The following is an 18,852-nucleotide window of genomic DNA, read 5'->3' on the forward strand; positions in this document are numbered from 1 at the left end:
TTGCTGGTTCAACAGATCACATTGATCTTCACGTGTCACAACCATAGACCTCAGTCGGTCACCTTTTCACTTGTGCATTATCAACAGAATTATGGTTTTGCAACGGGATCTTAATTTCTCAATTCTGTTGATGTGAGAGCCAAAATCTATTCTGTTCATCAGTTGCATTAACTCTGCAAGGCCAAAAAAATGAGGAAAAGTGTAAATAAGCTGATAAAGACAGATAAGATAATAGATGTATCCTGTTACTAGCTCTTTTGCTGTCTAAAATTATAATTTTTGGTATGAAGAGCATGCCAGAGGCAGAAAATGTGCTAGCTCAACAGTGTCTCATGAAAGTTGCTATTAGCTGCTGCAGATAGAGAGGGAATACACCTCCTTACCCTGTAGGAGAATGTCGTGTCTGCTACTGGCATGCAGCATCTCAAGAAAAGAATATAAAATGTTTGCTTTAGCTACCTATGGTGAAGCAGTTTGATTGGTCTGTCCAGCAAAATGTTCTTCTCTTCCTAGAAACATGAGGCAGGTACCCCTACAGCTTGTTGTCTCTGCAGCTGAATTTTTAGGAGAATGGCCCATCGTGCTGTTTGGAGCCTTTGTGGGAATAGTGATACCTAGGGAAAGAGAGGAAGTGGTACGTCGTATGCTGAGTCAAAAGCAATCAAGACCCTTTTGGAAGCTGGTGTGGCTTCTTAGGAGAAAAATGCAGTGTGGGATTTTTTCTGCTGTTTCTTAACTGCTAGGAGGCTTTTCTGCTTATAGAAGTTACATTGGCACCACAGCATAGGAAGGACGTTGAGGTGCTGGAGATCCAGGATGCAGTGAAGGCTGATTAGGGGTCTGGAGAACAGGTCTTATGAGGAGAGGCTGAGCAGTCTGGGGCTGTTCAGTCTGGAGAAGAGGAGGCTGAGGGGAGGCCTCATAAATCTTTACAACTACCTGAAAGGAGGTTGTAGTGAGGCGGGTGTTGGCCTCTTCTCCCTAGTGCCTAGTGATAGGACAAGAGGAAACAGATTCAAATTGCACCAGGAGAGGTTCAGATTGGATATTAGGAAAAATTTCTTCACTGAAAGTCATGAAGCATTGGAACAGGCTGCCCAGGGAGGCAGTAGAGTTGCTGTCCCTGGGGGTGTTCAAAAAAATGGTAGATGTGGTTTAGTGGTTATGGTGGTCTAGGACAGGCAGTTGGACTTGATGATGTTGAAGGTCATTTCCAACCTTGATGATTCTTTGATTCTATTCAATTGCTGCTGTAATATGGGTGCTCAGGTGAGGGACCCACAGGCCTTGTGTTGAGGAGGTACAGCTCCAACATCTGCTGTAAGTTTTTTCATCATGTCTTGCAGTATAAACGTCTGCACATTTTCTTTGCCTTTTAAATTTTAAGTGAAAGAAAGGGAAAAGCTTAGGCTTTGTTACAGATTTGTTTGCAACATCAGGTTTTTTTATTAGGAAATTGTGTAGTGTATTCTAACTTCCAGGTTAACCTAAAGCTTGCCAGAGGGTGTACAAACCACAACCTATTAAGTGCTTCTGTTTTCCCGTGTTTTATACTTTTTCTCACCCATGTTTTCAGACTAGCAGGAAAGCATGGACTTTAGTGAAGTGGTGCTCCATGTGGGAAACTGAGACCTCAAGCCGTAATCCTTTTCCATCCTACGTGTCCTGAGGACCTGCTAGGTGATGCAGTACAGCTGATTTGGCTCTGCTTCTGGACTACTTTGCTTGCTGCAGGAAGAAGTTTTACAGGAATGATGATCATATATAAAGCACATGGCTAATTATGAAGGAATCATTTTAGATTGGAATCTAACAGGAACATACTATAATTATAATTTAGATCTAAGTGTATCCAAACAGTCTTTTCTCAAATTGTAACATTCTGTTTATTAGTGCATTTGCTCCACTTGGCATTCAGCCACAATAATGCAGCAATACTGTGTAAAATGTAGAACAAATGACATCAATTTTTTGAGAGAAATCCTGGCAACATAACTTCTAACGGAAAAGGAAAGGAATGGTGAGACAGCAGCAATGAGTAGATGCGCAAGCAATGTAACTCATTAATTTGAAGATAAGGGGGTTTCTTCTGAATAGTCCTGTGTGGGTTTTTGGTGATACTTAGCTGTATTTTAACCTCTTTATGTATTTTGGAGTTTCCCAAAACCATAACTTGTGAATTGTCAAATGCTTGCAGATCTCTGAGTAAAAGATTACATTTACAGAAGATACTGACAAAGCATCTTAAAAGTGTGTCTGTTTAATTTTAGGACAAGGAAACCTGCATGGGTGTCAACAATCAAAGTTACATATGTGAAACGGGCCACTGTTGTGGACAATCCCAGTGTTGCAACTACTACTATGAACTCTGGTGTAAGTCCTTCCTTTTGTATGGCTTCCCTTCCTAATCTGCATGGCTCTCATACCATACTACAGGTCTGGCTTGTGTCCCTGGGGGATTTGTATTCAGCCCTTGTGCATGGCAATTTCATTTCACTGCAACACAAATGGGAGTTGATCTGATATGGCAAGGGAAATAGGGTTGTTACAATGGGCATTGCCTGCTTTTTTGAGGAGTAATGGGTCATCTTGCTGTGTCCATCACTGGAGATGTATTGTTTGGTCTTCTCACTGATTTGAGTAATACTGAGGGTGCTCAAAACATACTGTCTGTGAGTGAGGAAACCCCATTTGATATGCACAACACTAGTCTGACACACTCAGAGATTTAATTCAATATCTTTCATCTTATTGTTTTAGTTCTTTGCAAGAATGACAGTTTAAATCTGATTTATCTTTTTAAAGCTGCTCTTTCAAGGAGGAGTGCCAGGATGTTTATTCTCTTCAGGACTCATTGTGTTTCAAGCACAGCTCCCTGGGTGGAGAGGGTCTTGGGCAAATCTTGTGGGTTGATTGTGGTTGAGTACTGTGGGCTGTGAGGAATATACACCGCTCATTGTAACTCCTCTTATCTCCTTTTTCATAAAATCTGGGATTTAAAACTACCCATGGTTTTAGTGAGTGTATGAGTGAATATAGCTAAGACCCTTTAAATGGCAGCAGGCAGGTCAGACCAGGTCAGCAAAACTCTGATAAAGGTATTTGGAGAAACAGGAAGTTGAAATGATAGGAAAGAAAGAAATTCTGAATTTTAAAGGCAAACTTAAAAGAGTGGTACTGGTCTGATGGTGTCTTTCTTTCTTGAGGAGGAGCACAAGGTGTTGAATATGCTGTTGTACTGCCAGGAGCCTTGGCTGAGAAGGCATCTGTGCTCCCAGAATTTGGGAGTGTGGAACTCTGAGCATTATACCCCATATTAGAGACTGGAGATACTTTCTTGCCACACCCAATGGTATCTTGTAGCTTTTATGCAACTGTGCTATCTACTTACCCTTCTGCTGTCCCCACAGTTTCACTTTCTCAAAGTTGTGTGTGTGTGAAAATGTATTATACGTATGAAGAGTGTCACTTAACCTGGATCCAAGTACAGGAACAACTGGCACTTTATCCTTTAGTCTACAAACATGCTTTTACTTTTCAAATTAACCGGTGAGGCATGGCAGATGTGGCTGTAAATTAAACAGGACTCTTAACAAATGCCTTCAAGACACACTGCATCAGACTGTAGTGGCTGGCTGCGTTGATATTAATGGCAGGATCTGAATCTATTGCAGACCTTTTACAGCAGCTTTATTTTCAGCAGTCTTCAAATCATTGAAGAAATTCAGGGTCAGGTGGGCAGCTCCAGGGACTCAAGCAGGCTGAGAAATAGCCCTGAATGTGTGGCTGCCTTAGACTGCTTGGCTCAGGTCATAGCAGTCAGCAACACAGGCAGGACAGATGGCTGGATTTTGTTACGACTGTATAGGGATGCATGGACAAAGCAGAGTGGATAAGGTCAGACCCAGTTTTGGATTTGTGTGGGTGGGAATGTAGAGGAAGAGGCATGTAATGAAAGGGCTTGCAGACTCTGCAGCAAGAAGAGTCGAAAATGAGCAACAGGATGGAGTACAACCACAGACTGGAGCTTGTTGCGTGGTCGTGTTTCTGCCATGGACATCTAGAAAGAGAGGCTTAATTGAATTGCATACAAATAATGGCAGCCCAAATAATGTAGCCCCCTGCCATTTTAATGGTATGATTTTACTTTAACTGCCTTTGTGCTTTCAGTATGGCACAGACTTTTAGACTTGGCAGTGCCTGGCTGCATCATAAAAGTTCTTGGAAGATGAAACCAGATTTTGTTAGAAGGAAGCAAAGTATTTCAGACTTTTTCTAGGTCATGTTGAGATCATGGAATAAACGTGCTAGTGGTAGACACTCTGGATGGTTCCTCGCGAGGAATGGGTTTCTGTGTTGAGTTTCACATTCCTTCTGTGTTGTAGAACATGTCATGTACCATGCTGAGTTGAAGGGAGTAATGCGAGCATGAGACCTATTCTAGGTTTTCTGCAAATTCAGCCAAACATCCAACATTTATTTAAAATTGGTTAATGTTTTAAAAGCTTGCTATGCCACTATGAGTGTTAGAAAAGTCCCTGGGATTGGGAGGAGAGACACAGGGGATGCATCCTTTAAACTGTAGAAAACTTGTATTATAAAGTTTGCAACCACAGCTACAGAACTAACTTGCTGCTCCAAAAATTGTTGAATATCTTTGTTAGGTACATGTGGTGAGGCAGTCTCAGGACCTTCAAGGTGAATAGCTGTGATAGTATATGCAAATAGTCTAGAGCAGTGAACTGATGGTGTGGAGACCAACAGCTTTACATGCTTGGGAATAGATTAACTTTTTAAAAGTTAATAATAACTTTTGGTTAATGAACAGTTTGAGTTAGCAGCACCTTTTAAGTATGGTCTCATGGTTATTTGATGTTCTGATTTTAACCAGTGTATGAATGTACTTAACTAGCTTTTGAGAAGTTTCTACTCCTCTTGACCTTCTCAGGCCACCAATGCTGTGGTGTGCCTGGAGACAGACCTTCTTGTTAGTCCTGTTGAATTAAATCCTGAGTTTATTTAACACCACAGTTTTGTGGGGAGAAGCAAAGGAGGGTGGCATTTGAAATGGAAAACTAGTCTGTCTTTGCCAGATATACTTTTGAAATGTGATTCTGTTTTGTGGCCACCTGGAGTTTTTCCCATAAAAAGGATCTTTTTCCCTGTTTAAGACTTTGAGGGAAGTTTTTCTTTGAAAATGGCTGATCTCAACATTTCTAGACAGCAACTAAATTTTGCAGTAGTTGCAAACCAGTCCTTGGGGGTGGTGGAATAGTATGCAAAATCAAGGTATTATTTTGTTAAGGGCTAGAGTGGTGGAATGGAGAACTTGATACTCCAAACAGGTGGACAGCCTGTGTTTAAAATTAGATAACAGCCTAGTTCAGACTCCCCAGCCATCTCTCTCTCTCTCTTTTTTTTTTTTTTTTTTTTTTTTTTAATTTTATTTTTATTTTTAAATAAAATAGTACCACATTGCCAAATAATAAAACTTTATGCAGGTTTATATATATATATGTAGGTCTAGTAGCTATACAAAGGTATAGTTCTTAACTTAAACTTGGTAGCTGATATTATGGGTGGAAAAAGTGCGGCGTGCCTTTTAATTTTCTTGGAATAAATAATAAAAAGTGAAGGGAAGAATGGGCTTTACTGTTGCATTTCCTCACATAGGGAAAGATGTCTGTTTGGATGGTGGCTGAACTGGTTCAGTGTTTTAGCCTAACAGTTTCTTTTGGGCTCCCCAAAGAGTTCATAGTCCCCAAGGGGAGTTTGTGGTCTTGTATGAATAGCAGCAGCCACTGGATTTTGCTTAATAACAGTTTTTATTCAGGTCTGTTATGATGTGATTGTGATTTCCTGAAGTTTTCCAGTGTTGGCCTTTGTCCAGGCCTCACAGGTGTCTTACTGTGTAAACGTTCCAAATTACCACTTTTCAGAATACAGGAGAGAAGGTAATCGAGGAATGCAGTTCCCACATGTTGCAGATTGAAAACTAAGGCTCAGATGTTCTGGGTTTTCCCATGTTTAAGCGTATGATGTAGACTGAAAACCAAATCCATATCTCCTGACATCCCTGCTTGTGTCTCCTTGCTTATGGAGGACCAGTGTGAAATTAGATTACTCCAAAGGCTCTGAACATATCAGGCAAAGCTGTAGAAAGTATTTTGCATGGTGTGGTTGGAAGACTAGTATGCTGTGCTTCAGGAATTGTGGAGCATGGAGAGAGGCAGCTGCTTACTGCATGCAGAAGATCTCAGTTGCAGGAATTCAAAATTTGAGGGTTTAGCTTGGCTGCATCAAGAGAAAATTGGCCAGCAGGTCGAGGGAGGTGATTCTCCCCCTCTGCTCTCCTGAGACCCCACCTGGAGTACTGCATCCAGTTCTGGAGCCCCTGTTACAAAAAAAGAAGACATGGATGTGCTGGAGTGTGTCTGGAGAAGAGCCACGAGGATCATCAGAAGGCTGGAGCACCTCTCCTATGAAGACAGACTTTGAGAGTTGGGGTTATTCAGTCTGGAGAGGAGAAGGCTCTGAAGAGACCTTACTGTAGCCTTCCAGTATCTGAACGGGCCTACAAGAAAGCTGGTGAGGGACTTTTTAGGATATCAGTAGTGACAGGACGAGGGGGAATGGATGCAAACTGGAAGTTTTTAAGGCCAGGCTGGACGGGTCTCTGAGCAACCTGATTTAGTGGGAGGTGTCCCTGCCCACGGCAGGAGTGTAGATGATCTTAAGGTCCCTTCCAACCCTGAAAATTCTATGATTCTGTTTCTAGCTGGTCTTGAGTCCTTTAGGTACTGTACAACAAATCAGCACTGGCAGTGAGTGAGTATTCAGATGCTGGATGTTCCTGGTTTGCTTTATTTTGGCTGCTTTAGCAGTGTTACTGGGTGTCTCTGCTTCTGAAATTACAAAAAAAAGGTCTTGACTGTTTGGGCCCTTGTGAAAGGGTTGTACAGGAAAAAATGTTCTGTTTGCAGGCAGCAGTTGATGTTTTTGCTGATTTTGAACATTATGCTCATGTCTGCATGCTTCCCCTTGGAATCTCTAGACATCTCTTTTCCCTAAAAAGTGTGCTGCCAGAAAATTTTGGCAAGGATCCGGTTAGTTGCTACAACTAAAGCAATTGCTGTACCACGTACTTGTTCCAGGTCAACTTTATACTAGAAATAATTTCCAAGACTTTGCTGCAGTCTCCATAACCCTCAGTCAAACATCACATTAGTCCCATGTTTTCCTCCCCACCTGTGTTATCTTATTCTTCAGTATAACCATGTCCTTTTTCAGAAAAGGATTTGTCCTATTCCTTGCTTTCAGCCAGTCTCGAGCATGGTTGTACTTGCTTTCCTTTTCCTAACTATGTCAAAATTCACCTTTGTTCACCTTTGCTGTTACTCTTCAGCTGGTGCTTCAGTGATAACGCTGCCATGACAAAGCCTGAAAGTATAGAGCAAACAAAACACATATCACAACCATGCAGAAACTCATGATAAATAGGCTCACTGAGGCAGTTGTTTCCTTATTTCCTTGTGCTTTTTGTAGCCTATTCCAGACAGCAAAATAATTGAGTCATCATCACTGGAAGTGTTTAAAAGACATATGCATGTGGTTCTTTGGGGCATGGTTTAGTGGTGGACTTGGTAGTGTTAGGTTGATGGTTGGACTCAATGATCTTAAAGGTCTTTTCCTACCTAATCTGTTGTATGATTCTATGATGTTAAGCTTGTTTTGGTGCAGCTTGCTAAAATTTACAAATCTGAAGGAGAAGGCAAATTGTCTTGCACAGTCTGACTGTTCAGGTACTGACTTTCGCCCTGTGTGGCCTTTTTTCACCTGCTTTGTGTCAAACAGGCAAAGAAAGGCAAGAGAGCTCGCTGGTGCTGTTTCACCCTGTGCCTCTACCTCCTCTACCTTCTCTACCTCCTCTACCTTCTCTACCTCCAACCCATATTCAGGTCTGTTGGTGCAAATTGTTCTCCAGATCTTGTTTCCAGATGTTCTGGACATGATCTCAGCTGGATGTTCCCCTCTGATCTCTTTTAAACTATATTAATTTTACCAACATAGATGCCTTGGGAGAAGTAAGTCATCTGGAACTGACTGGATCTACAAACCTGTCTTCTGGAGCATAGGACCAATTGCTCTTCAAAGGCTCCCCCGCCCAGGAAATAGGTGTAAAAAGAGTCTGCAGATTTACTGCCTTAAGTTGATTCTCATTGCAAGATAAGCAAAAGATTTTTCTGACATGTGTCTTTCTCTGTCTTACTTCATGGGTGTACTGTGTGTACTGGACACTATTCTGAAAACTACAAACCAGCTGCAGTTAATGTTCATCTCCTTATGTCTGGGACCAAGCAAGCAGGAGCTGGAAAAGGCTTCAATTTTTTTCTTGTGCTATTAAACTCCACAAATACTCAGTAACTTTTTCCTGCAGTGTGGTCAGGTGGGGGCTGCAGTTCCACTGATTTAAACTGACATAAAGCTGTCGCTGAAAGTCACAGTTGTTCTCCTCTTGCTGTTGTGTTTGGCATATGGGTTTCAACCTGCTCTGCTTCCCTCAAACCAGTTCAAATCACAGTTGCACACAACTTCATGCTGGCAGGAGAAGAGGTGGAGGAGACAGCAGGAGGTATGGAGGAGGCAGGCAGGAAAGGACCACGTCATTTAGATTCCTTTTATTTTCCTTTCTTAAAACCTGGATCCTTCTGGCATTCTTGAGCAGCAGCATCAAATTATATAGGCTCATGGCTGAGATGGTTGCAGATGATGCAGTCTCTGTGCCAAGGACACTGTTAAACACAGGTGCATCTGGGTTGTGGTACCAATTAAATCTCCTATTTTTGATGATAGCATTGGTCCTCAGAAAGACAACTTTTTTTTCCAGCCATGGCTGACTGTGAGGCCATCACTTGGGGCATCACTTTTTAGTCAATGAAATTGTCCCACTTCTCCTTCTGTTCAGAACCAGCTCTCATGGAGCCAAAGCTATTACCCAGATGCTTGTCAGGCAGACGCAAAAGCACTTTGCAGTATGTTTTGGCTTGTTTTTAGGGTACTTCCTGCCAACAGGGCAATGGCATTTGCCCAAGTTTACTGTGAACTTGAGGGCAGATTTCTCTGTTCCTACCCTTGGAACACTCCAGATACATTTTCCATTTTGCACAGGATAAAAGGAGCTTCCCTCAATGGAAATGCTAATGGCAACATCCCAGACAGCAAACACAGTACAGCATCAGACTGAACATTGTTCCCCCCTTTTTTATGCGGAGAGAATGCTCTGGGTTTTTTTATTATTCAATTAGTCTGTTCTTAATTATTCTTAGTTTTATCCAAAACTATGGTTAGTGTCTCACAGAAAGGTTTTCTTTGAAGCTTTAAGCTTGGCATGTCATTTCACAGCTTGTAGAAAACATCTCCAGTGTGTAACCATGTGATGGGACTCTCTTTCCCAAGGACACTGTAAAAGCAGCAGCCTTCTCTTTCTTGGGCATTTCTTCCACTTGCAAAAGATGTTTTTCATGGGAGCTAATTTTGTTCCCAGATTTTTCTGCAGCTCCCATTTGGACTTTAAGCTTGGCAGTCATGTGGAGTTTACAGCTTTGAGCCTGTCTGATGCAGGATAAGGGGTTGGTGGTACTTTTTTATTTTTTATTTTTTATGGAAGAGTTTGATGCACTGGCAGGGAAATCTCTTGGCAAAACTAATTTCTGTGGCTGTGTTTGATTCACCCTTTGGTTGCATCATTATCTACCCTTTGGCATTACCAGTGAATTTGACAGAAAATATTACAGTGTTTCTCAAGACTCAGCCTTTCTTGGACTGAAGAGTGTTTCAACTTCTGACTCTATAATAAACAAGGAGTGAGCCTGAAATTACCCTGAAGTCCGATGGTCCCCCAGTGTGTGTTTACTTATAAACTGGTACTGTTGCTTCTGTAAATTGCTTCTGTTGATTCTGTCCTTCAGTTTTTTGCCCAAAGATCCCATTTGCTCTCTGCCTGTTATATTGCTCTCAGGCTGCAGCAAGTTTTTGTTCCCAGTGGCTACTGCCAGATTGGTGGTAGGAAGCACTCTCTCTCAAATCAGACTTTTAATGTCAGACTTGGTTCAGAATTCCCCCGTGTCTCCCAACCATTTCTCCTTTTCCAGTGACTGTAGTGATAGCTAAGCACAGCACAGCTGAAAACCAGCTTGTGTCTATTTGGGAACAAGGCACATACTGAAGTGCACAAAGAAGTCTTTTGGGGCACAGTGAAGGCAACTTGAAGCCAAATTTCACTTGGCTCTCTAATGCTGAACTTCTGTCACCTTTGCACATCTTGCTCATTTTCAGCAGGAGGCAGAGCCCTGTCCCTGCTTTTGTCATGCCTAAGGTGTTAGCGTGCACTGGTACTGTGCTCAGCCTCTGCATTTACAGCTCCTGTAGTTTTTTATCCTAGGGTGAATTTGAAATTCCAGTCCTTATCCTCGTGCCAAATGAGCCACTGTGTGCACGGACCAGTGGTCTGCCAGGCTTACTGTCCTGATGCTTGTTTGAAGCCAGGCATCACCAGGTGTGCAAATGCACAGCTCAGCCCTGGACATCTTCACTGTTCACTCCATGCTGTTAGACATAATATTTACAACTGCACTTGGCCCTGTATGCATAGCTTTATTCCAAATAAGTGACCGTACTATCTATTTGTTAGGCTTTTACAGTTTTTCTGTTCTGTAGCCAAAATTGCAGTTGTGTCCAAACTTCTGGTTAGATTATGTTGTAGAGTCTTTTATGGAGGCCCTGGACTCCCAGCACCATGCAGGACTGACAACCAGACTGCATTCATTCCATCTGTCAGCACTGATACCCCTGCTCAAGTGACTACCAAGGAGTCCCTTGTGTACCTCAGCAGCTATGGGTGCCCCATCCTGTTGCTTCCTATGCACTGAGGGGGGGTGTTCAGCCCCAAGGTGCAGATGTGCTGTTGTGTGACAAGGTAGGGGCAAAACCAGTAAAGAGGATACCAGAAGCCAGGCCAGCATATGGCTGTGGTGGGCACACACTGCTGACCTGTGATCATCCAAGCAAGTCCTTGCAGTCATGCTGAGCCAGGGGTTGAGTAATTGCTAAAATCTCGAGGAAGTGTCAGTGGTTAATGAAACCAGGCACCAACATGGTATTAGTGGGTTCTTTTTCTTGAAAATCCCATGAAATGGGATATGGGTGACAGATCTCACCCATATGTGGTTGCAAGCATGCATAGAGCCTTTGCACAAGAATGGAGGTGTTCCTGGCACTGTGGCCAGATTGCAGTCCAGTAAATTATGGTCTGTTTGTTTAAAATGCCACCTGAGCACATCTTCCCAGGAATGGCTGAGCTTACTTTGACCCCTACTCTGAGCTTTTGCATCAGTTTGCCTGCAAAGCATTTTGGGGTTTCTTTGGAATGGGTAGGGAAGTTTTCTAAAGAAATAGGTTTTTTAAATCTTCTGGATGCAGGCTTGGGTGGGAGCAGTTATTCCCTGCAGAAAAAATTGACTGCTACAGCTGAGATTGCTTAACAGTGGCAGTTCTCCAGAACATCTTAACTAACTAAGTGCTGCTTCTACCACTGCATTTAGAGTCCTTGGGAAAGGACATGATCAAATGTGTTAAAAAGCATCTGTTTTCATAACTGTAGCTAAAATCCCTGCATAGCTGGGTGTAATTTTCCATTGTTTTTGAATGCATTATCATGGACAGCTCTTTGAAAGTTTGGAGTACTTGGAAGATGAACTGCAGGCCTGCTTCAGTGCGCGGTGGTGCGCTGTGCCATTGACAAGTATGTTCTTGCTTCCTCAGCAAGCAAGAGCCAAGGGACCTTCTCTTAGCAAGAATTAAGGAGTATTGGCATGAATCTTCCAACTACAAGACAGTGGTTGCGAATGACTGGCTTTGGAACGAAGGGTGGACTAGACCAGTCCTTATAGTTCATATAGAAAGGTTTTTTTTAGAAGCAAGGGGCTGTCTGGAGAGCAGTGGACACTTTCTCAGCTCTATTTGAAGGAAGTACAGTGGGCATCTCTCAAGGGCTTTTTAGTGTGTTTCTCTGGAGTGAAGATCAAGTCTTCTCTCTGCCCTTCATGGTACAGCTGAGGAGCCTGGCTAGAAAAACTGCCTAGAAACATTGATTTCCAGACAAGCAAAAAAAAAAAAGTAAAACACACCTCCTTTGTTTGATATCAGGTTTTGATAAGTTTGGGTATTGGGTGGAACCCAGGCCATTAGGGAAAATGGTTGCACAAGGCAAGAGAGAGATTTCTGTTTGCTGTGCCAGAATGCATGGAGAATTCGCGTTACGACACAGGGAGGTGAAAGTCCCTGCTCAAAATGCTTGGAGGCACGATACGGCATATCCCGTTCACCTACAAACAACCCAGTGCAGGGCTCCGAGATCTGTTATATGGGTCAATTGCACTTTGATCTGAGCCAGAGGAGTACTCCTCTCATTCTTCACATTCCTAAACTGCTCACCTTTCCACACCCAGCTCTTAGCAGAGAAAACATTGCTATCTCAGCAGTGGATGCTGAAAATATCAGTGTGTTGTAAAGGCGGGACCAGGGGTTTTTACTAGGGAGAAACAAATGGTTTGATCTCACAGGGCAGGATGTCCATGCTGAAAATGGGCTGTAGCATTAGGAGTCTGTATTCAATCTGTTTGGGAATACCCAAGAGAGGCAGAGGTCTTTACTGAAAGAGAAATGGTGGTGTGACCTCCGATGTGTTTCTGAAGGGAGAGCTCTCCTAGGATCTTTAGCTGCAAAACCTGAGCTTTAAAATTATAGATTTTAAAGCAGGTGGGGCTGTGGGCAATAATTGCAGAAGACAAAAGCCTCATCTGGAGTGAGAGTGGTAGCTCTTTGAAGTGTCTCAAACAATTTTCTAATCATGCAAGCATGAGGGGGTATTTACAGAAAACAGGGGTTATTCCATGTTTTGGAGGGAGTAGAGGAAATTCAGGAAGTGCTCCTTTACAATTCCCTCTTAAGGAACAGTATACGTATGGTACGACAGTGCACAGAAACCAGCCCTGACCACAAATGGAGCAAAAGTTAGGTTTCTTTAGGATTCAGAGTGGGGGGCTAGTTTAATTTAGTTTCGGATAATTTAGGACATTCAATACAAAAATAAGTTTTAAAAATATTTTGAGACATTTATGTAAAAAGAGTATGTTTTTGTTAAGCATAACAATGAAGGATTTGGGCTTGAAATTAAAGAGCATTGCAAACAAAAGCAAAACATAGTGCTTGGGGTTTTTCTCTTCTTCTGCGGTCAATCTGCAGAGTGTCTTTTGTGTCTTGATTGTTATTTTCAACCAAAGTGTCTGTGGGAGACAAGTTCAATGCTATTCACAGCTCTGCTCATATTTTTGGCTAGAAGAAATGATACCCAAGGGGAGGGAGGTATGGGGAGGAGAGCTTAGCCCTGTCTCCATGTTTTGTTTTCCTCCATAGTTGTGCCCATTGAACATGCTCCACAATGAACCAAAGCATGTACAGAGCTACCCAGTTTGATCAAGGCTACCAGAGTAGTATTCACCCACACAGGTGGGTCGGTGTCGAAGCCTCGTGGTGCAACACCTATTTTTGCCTTTGGAGCAGTGTGGGGTTCAGATCCAGGCTTTCTGATGATCTTCATCACCTTCATGGAGTTTCTCAGGGTTGGATGTGGCTCTTGTGCCACGTGTCTTGTGGTTAACACTTGCTCTCTCCCGCTGCAGGGTTTTGGCTGGTGTGGACCATCATCATCATCCTCAGCTGCTGCTGTGTCTGCCATCACCGACGCACCAAGCATCGTCTCCAGGCCCAGCAGCGGCAACACGAGATCAACCTGATCGCTTACCGGGAAGCCCATAACTATTCAGCCCTGCCGTTCTATTTCCGTATGTCCCTCACACTGCTTTTCCTTGAGATCATGGGGAGCAGGGCAGCAACAAGTTTCTCATGTTGAGTGGAAGCGGGGAGAAGTGGTTGGGCTCAGCAAGAGGCAGGGGGCTGTTTTGCTGCCTAACCTTGGCTGGCGGAGGGGAGGTGACGTATTCCAGCTACTGGATATATTGTGGGTCCTCCTGAGTCTGGAGATAACCACGCCAGCTATGGCACCTTCACATCCACCTTGATTTTCCTCTGTGAGTGCAGTGATTCCCTGGATGTTTTTCTAGGAAAGCTCTTAAATTATCTTGTTCAGGATGTTATGGATGATCCTGCTTACCAGCCTGCTGGTCCCTGCCACTGGTGGGACTGAGATGGGCAAACTGGCTTCATGAAATTCAGTCACACAGGCTGGGTGGAAGTGATGCCTCAGCATGGACCATGCTGGCTCCTGCCCTGTGCTGCAGTTCCCAGATGATGCTGGTGAGCAGCCCTAGGAGTTTGGAGAAGGAGCTGTTGCCCATGACTCAGAGTACAATTGCTTTGTTCTCTCCTTTGTGCTAAAACAGCAAGTCTCAGCTTTTTTACTGGAGGTACCACTACTGAGTGTGCTGTGATGGACTCTTGAATTGTCTGTATGAACTTGCTTTTGTCATTAAACTCCTGCAGCCATCTCAGAAATAATCCCCGGCAGTGCTTTCCTCCCCAGCCTCAGGGATACACAGTTGCATATGGAAAACTGCAGTGCTCTCTTTAAATGTTCCTGGTGTTTAAGTCCATTCTGCCCACATAGGTTATTTTGTTGCCTCTTAAATAATAATTTTTAAAAATTAAATTCATAGACTTGAGGGGCTTTACAGTAAACCAAACTCTCTTGCCTTTACTGCTGATTTATTCTGGCCACACCAGAACAACAGAATCCAGCACTAAAACAATAACCAAAAGCCAGGGTTCTAAGTTCCGTGTAACGGCTTGTGTCCTTTCATATTTGCACAAAGCTTTGTGAGATTAAGTCTTCACTCTTAAAAGCAGGAACTCAGCTGAGAAGCCAGTGTTGGAGTGAGCTGGCAAGTTACCTCGCGGGCTGATCCCTCCAGCCAACACAGGCCATCCCTTGCTGTGGTTTATGGGGCTGTACTTGGATACAGGGTACAGGGCAGTGGGGGGAGGCTGTGAGATCAGGCTGCTGTTCCCAACTGTGTCCATCTCCTGTAACAGTGCCTTCCTGTACTTCCACTTGCTAATGAACAGCATTTCATGTCTTATTTGGGCCATGTTTTTACACCCTTGTAAAGCCTGTAGAGTAGGAAGGTGCTAGTAGGTGCAAACAACGTATCGATGTGTATTAGTGACTGGTTTCCTGAGATAAGCTGTTCATAAGTAACTTCTCCTCCTTCCCTCCTGCTTTTAGGGTTTCTGCCAAATTATTTACTACCTCCCTATGAGGAAGTGGTGAACCGACCACCGACCCCACCACCACCATACAGTGCCTTACATCAGCAGTGTGTCCCAGCAGGCAGCAGTAGCACAATCCCAGACACGCCAAGAAACCTGCAGCCAGCACAGAGCAGCTCAGCAGCACCCAGTGGCAATAACAGCAGTACTGACAACACCGGGTCCCCCGGCCTCGGGGACCCCGAGCCCTCCAGCCCCATGCTGGTTGAGCGAGCAGTTGCCAAAATGCAAAGCGCTGAGCCCGGCGGTACCAGCACAGGAGCCGAGCTAGTGGAGAGAACCGGTCCTGATAAGGACCTGGAGTGCAAAGAGGAACTGCTAAAAGGTTACAGCTCTGAGAGCTTAGAGCAGAGCGGTGCCATTCCCGACGCGAAGGACAAGACACCAGGCAGGCAGCGCCGCTTCACCGGCGACTCGGGCATCGAAGTCTGTGTATGCAACCGGGGCCATCATGATGATGAACTCAAGGAGTTTAATGGGCTCATCGATGATGCTCTGGATGGGCCCCTGGACTTCTGTGACAGCTGCAGCGGTCGCCCCCACGGGGATGAGGAGGAAGGGCTTTTTAATGCTCTGGAAGAGCAGCACCGTGAACACAGCCACCACCACCTGCCCCGGCAGCCCGTGTGTGTACTCTTGAACACAATAAATGAGCAGGACTCTCCAAACTCTCGTACCAATAACTCCCCCAGCTAAAGAGGCAGAATGGAAGGGAAAATCGGGGGAAAAAAAACCACAAAGAAAAAAAAAGTGGAATGAGAGGATTAAAACTTTAATAGGAGGAAAAGGTGATACAACCTTCTTTTTAAGTTCATTTTTCTTTCTCCCCCTCCAGTATAGTTTGGGGGCTAGTCCTTGAAGGGCCCGGCTTGTGGGGGACGGGTCGCTCCAGGTTTTGTTAATCGTGTCCATCCTGCTTCGCAGGGCAGGGACTGTTGTTTCTCAGTGAGACCTTCTAACAAATGGAACTTTCCCAATGGTGATTTTGGTGATGGTTATTATGAGTTGGTTTTAGTTTTCAAAAACACTGCTTTATCTCGCAATCAGTAAAGCTCAGCAAATCTCACCCTGGGAGGATACGAAATCACCGCAAGGCTTCAACCTCCAGGTGTCTTCCCAGAAGCAAGCAGCTTCTGACAGTGCTGGCAGTCAGTAGCCCAAGAGTTCTGGTTTGTTATAGTGCTCTTGAGATATTGGGGATTTGTTTTAATTTAGGTTGCTTTTTTTTTTTTTTTTTTTTTTTTTTAAATTTTGGTGTTAAGGTTTCCTGAAGCTGATGAATGCCTGAATACATCAGCCCTATAATCTCTGGTGCTTCAGTGTTTAAGACAGCAGGTAGGAAATTTCCCACTTGAAGCTGGTGACTGAAGGACCAGTTTCTTCCAGAAGGGAGTGTTAGTCTACCATAAGCAGTTTAAAAAGAAAGGGTTTGCAGAAATTTACCTTTATCTGTAATTTTAAAGATAAGTGTATTCATTCAATGCCTCAAAGAGCACAGTTAGAAGTAGAATCCAGGCAGCTGGGCTGCCTTCCAAGTACTGTGGTCTCCAAATGACCTTTTTCCCAGTGTGCTACTAAAGGACTTGGCTTTATTTTTTTTCCTTTTTTTGCACCCCAAAAGCAGCACACTTGAGTTAAGATGACAAAAAGAACAGGGCTCTCTTTGGCCAGCGTGCCTTCAAGCTTCAGTGATGCATGTTGAACAAATGGAGACAAGAGCTCCGTCCATTGCAAAGGGATGACTTACCATGTAGATGTGGAAGACCTGTGCAGTATTTTTTTTTTTTTTTAATCCAGAAGTTTGGTGCGATTTTAATGTTGACCACTTAAAAGAAATGAATGTCTGGGGTTTTTTCCTTTTTTTTTTTTCTTTTCTTTTTTTTTTCATGGTGGCAACTGGCTACTGTATAATGTCTGTGAGCGTGTGTGTGTGTGACTGCAATCCATGCATGCGAGTCCTACTGGTAATATGAAAACCTGCTGTAAGACTGCAAGAAAATTTACTGTAGCTTTGCTTTAATAAACGGTAGAGATTTTGTTAGTAACAACCTGAAGGAAAAAAAAAAAAGGAAGAGCTGAAACTAACATTCCCTGGAGTGCTCATGTGGAAGAGAGCACAGTCAGATTATGTAGCTTGTTTTTGGGTTTTCTCCCCGACCCATTTATAATTATGGTCATCCAGATCATTACTGTTATGGGGAAAAAATTGAAAACTGAATGCAGACATATTCAGATATGATTGATTGAAAACCAAAATAAGCTTTAAATAAGGTGGAAACCAAAATACAATGCCTTTTCTGATAACTTGCCATGTGTATGTGTATCTTTTTGTGAGTTAAGAACAAGACATGTCTTTAGTTTGTGGTTTTGTTTTAGTTTTTTAGCTGGAGGTATGCAGCACAGTGATGGATATAGATGGCAGAGCAAGAGAAGTGATTATTTTGGTATTCTACCCAGATGTTTGAGGAGAACTCATAACTTACAATATTTAGGGGAGTCTCCTTTGCCTTTCTCTTCCCTCAAAACAGTTGATGAAGATGGCTCTTCAGTGTGTGTCTTAGGCTGCTCATAACAATGAAGAACTTTGATCTGGATTCAGGAGACCTTGTTCCTGAATGGAGTGCGAGTGGTAACACCAAGGCTGTATGTGCCCTGGAGCTGGGCACTTTGACCACCTAGGAACAGGTGGTTTCCAGCTGTCTTCACCAACCATGTGTATCTTGTGAGAAGAGAATTAAAGATCCTCAGTGCCACCCCAAGGAATTCTTTACATAATGACACCCAGCTTTGTTCCTCTCACACATACAGAAAGTTAAAAAAAGCCCATAACTCCTTATGGAGTGGGGGTTTACTGCTGCAAATCCTGAGACAGCCCCAAGCCAGGGAAGACCCTTTGCCAAAATTTCTGTTGAACAAAGACAAAAATCTCCATGTTTGCTTTCCTGCCGTCCCTGTAAGGGTGAGAGAAGCTCCCACTTATTTTCTGGACTTAGATGTACCAGTAGGCCAAGCTGATGTTTCTAATCTTAGAAAGGCAGGAAGCAGGAGTGGTGTGCCTGTTTTATAACTTCTGGACATTTTTCAGGCTTTTAAAGACAAATGGGGCACAAGCCATGTCTCCTAAGTTCACATGTGCCCGAGATGGAGCAGGACTATTGCATGGTTCTCTGTGCTTCAGGCTTTTAGACCTGGACCAAGGCACCTGATGTGGGGAGGAGTGGTGCAGGGCAGGACAAGGGGAAGGTGAGCCTCTCTGAGACATCCTGGATGGTGCCTCTTCAGGTGAAAAAGCATGGGCAGCTAGAGGACCCCCAAAGCTCCACCTTTGGAGCTTTAGGAACAGATGTAATCCTCACACCTGTCACTTTGTAGAAAGCTAACACAGCTCATACAGTGCTCTTTTCTAAATATGTGCTATGAGTATAAAATGCTGGAGATGTGATGACAGGGCCAGGGCTCTGTAACACCAGAGCACCAAAAATTCCATCTCCAGCAATAAGGGGTGAG

The 18,852-nt window shown here is 43.6% G+C and overlaps 1 protein-coding gene across 3 annotated transcripts in view; it reads left to right on the forward strand.

Moving 5' to 3' along the window:
• WBP1L (WW domain binding protein 1 like) overlaps positions 1-17,652 on the forward strand; it is a 59,778-nt gene extending 42,126 nt beyond the window's left edge. For 2 of the 3 annotated variants that reach the window (XM_030453272.1, XM_008490396.2), the window contains exons 2-4: positions 2,271-2,373; positions 13,740-13,901; positions 15,302-17,652. In XM_030453272.1, the coding sequence (XP_030309132.1) occupies positions 2,271-2,373; positions 13,740-13,901; positions 15,302-16,041 (1,005 nt within the window). In that variant the 3' untranslated portion in view covers positions 16,042-17,652. The remainder of the gene's footprint in view (positions 1-2,270; positions 2,374-13,739; positions 13,902-15,301) is intronic. The other variant, XM_030453273.1, reaches the window with a different exon arrangement.
• Positions 17,653-18,852: the final 1,200 nt, after the last annotated feature.

This window comes from Calypte anna, chromosome 6 (genome assembly GCF_003957555.1).
Source record: "Calypte anna isolate BGI_N300 chromosome 6, bCalAnn1_v1.p, whole genome shotgun sequence".
Lineage (NCBI taxonomy): Eukaryota > Metazoa > Chordata > Aves > Apodiformes > Trochilidae > Calypte > Calypte anna.